General features: G+C 36.3%; 1 protein-coding gene across 1 annotated transcript in view; it reads right to left on the bottom strand.

Moving 5' to 3' along the window:
- SEC23B (SEC23 homolog B, COPII coat complex component) overlaps window positions 1-1,980 on the bottom strand; it is a 52,835-nt gene that overhangs the window by 44,691 nt on the left and 6,164 nt on the right. The window contains exons 3-4 of the mRNA XM_004698153.2: window positions 1,856-1,862; window positions 1,711-1,770 (exon numbers count right to left, since the gene is read on the bottom strand). Coding sequence (XP_004698210.1) covers window positions 1,711-1,770; window positions 1,856-1,862 — 67 coding nt within the window. The remainder of the gene's footprint in view (window positions 1-1,710; window positions 1,771-1,855; window positions 1,863-1,980) is intronic.

Raw genomic sequence — 1,980 nt, 5'->3', positions numbered from 1 at the left:
TGAACAACCCTTTCACAGGGGTCGCCTGATTCATAACAGTAGCAAAATTACAGTTATGAAGTAGCAACGAAAATAATTTTACGGTTGGGGGTCACCACAACATGAGGAACTGTATTAAAGAGTCAGGGCTTAGGAAGGTTGAGAACCACTGTATTAGGGTATCAGAACCCTGCCAGGAATCATGAAAGGAACAAACAAAAGCCATCTAGCCCCATTCTGACCATAGCTACTGACAGGCTGCAGCTCCCCACAAAGGGGGCTGTATTAAGAACTGTAAAAAGGTGTAAGAAAAAAAGAGATAAAACAAAATATACTGGCAACCTATTAGTCACCTGCAGCGGCCCTGTTTACCCCTGCAGGGGTCAGAGGGTGGCTGACAGCTCACTGATCCTCAAAGGTTCCTTCCTCATCCTCTAGCTCTACATTCAATTCATTGTCCCATGGTCCATCTGGATATTACAAAAAATTATTTCAGCCAAAGATACACAGATTTTCACAACACACCTATCACGTAGCAGGGGGAGACCTCAGATATGCATTACCTAATATTTAGAAATAAATCCTATCATATGGGCTACATGATGGTACATTGAAGGGGGAATGCATGAGATGAAACTAAACGTGTATGAACTGTTGAATTTAAAACTCTTGACCTGCTCTGTCATCCTTCACCTCACAGTAAAATGTTTACTTAAAAATAGAGTAATTATGTAAGAGCAAATACTTTTATGGCTCTGACTAGGTGCCAGGCACTGTTTTAAATTCATTCTCCTAATCTAATGCTCAGAATACTATGAGGTAGGATAAAACAAGTGTGCTTCCAAAAGTTCATGGGAAATTGAGTTAAAGGATAATGAATTATCTTAATTTTAAAGACAAGGATACTGAGAAATGAAATTTAGCAATTTGCCCAAAGTTACACAGGAGAGTCACTGAGGCAGTATGTCTTAGAATTCTGACAGTAAATACATTATGAACAACCATCAATTCTGAATAGTTGTAAAATTTTTTAAAGATTTATATATACTTCTGAACCTCCTGTGAAAACAAATCTTGAGTGGAAACTCTTTATAACTTCCAAATCTCCATTTAGCCATCAACCACACATTGTTTTCTTCATATCTAAGAATAAAATTGTTAATTATAATTGTTACCAAATATGAGAATACATACGAGGCTTCCAAAACTTATGGAAACTGCAATTAAAAGATAATGGAATTTTCCTGTGAACTTTTAAAACCCCCCTCACAAAGTATGTTATCAAGAGCTGTTGAAATAGTGTTCTTTAAGTTGGACACAAAAGTTTTTCTAACAACTTTACTAGGATATAATTTACAGACTAGACAGAATCAACCCACTTTAAGGGTACAATCACATAATTTTAAATAAATTTAGTTACAAAGATAATCAAGACTATATAATTTGAGCACATACACATAATTGATTTTAATGAGAAGTTTCACTTATTATTTCTAAGCTACTTCCTTCCAATTTAGGAGTTTGTTTTAAACTGAATCACAATTAACAAATCATACAATTCAATAGTTCTATCATATCAAGAAGGGCTATGTAATCACTTTTGGCCTTTTTTCTCCCAGTTTGCACACATTGATGCTGATTTCTCATTTCCCTTCCTCTCCCTTGTGTCCCCAGGTAATCATCAATTCCATTACTATTCTCACATTCCCTTCGATTCTAGTTTCTTTATACAAGAGTAGGGCAGACACCAATGAAGGATCCATCAGCAATGGCCACACCAGAAACCTCAATCTGACAGAAAACAGACAATGTTAAAAGTTTAGAATAAATTCACATTGGGTCCTCACTCACTGTTATCAAGTTAATATTAACTCACAGTGACCCTACAGAATAGGGTAAAACTGTGATTTTCCTAAGATTTTCCAAGACTGTAACTGTTTATGGGAGTAGAAAGCCCCATCTTTCTCCAGCAGAGCTGCTGGCTGTTTCAAATTGCTGACC

Source organism: Echinops telfairi, unplaced genomic scaffold, assembly GCF_000313985.2.
Source record: "Echinops telfairi isolate 266 unplaced genomic scaffold, ASM31398v2 ScPeMD7_5592;HRSCAF=6446, whole genome shotgun sequence".
NCBI classification, from domain to species: domain Eukaryota; kingdom Metazoa; phylum Chordata; class Mammalia; order Afrosoricida; family Tenrecidae; genus Echinops; species Echinops telfairi.
Note: the sequence above shows the minus strand (reverse complement) of the source record. Positions and strands in the feature narration are given on the sequence as shown.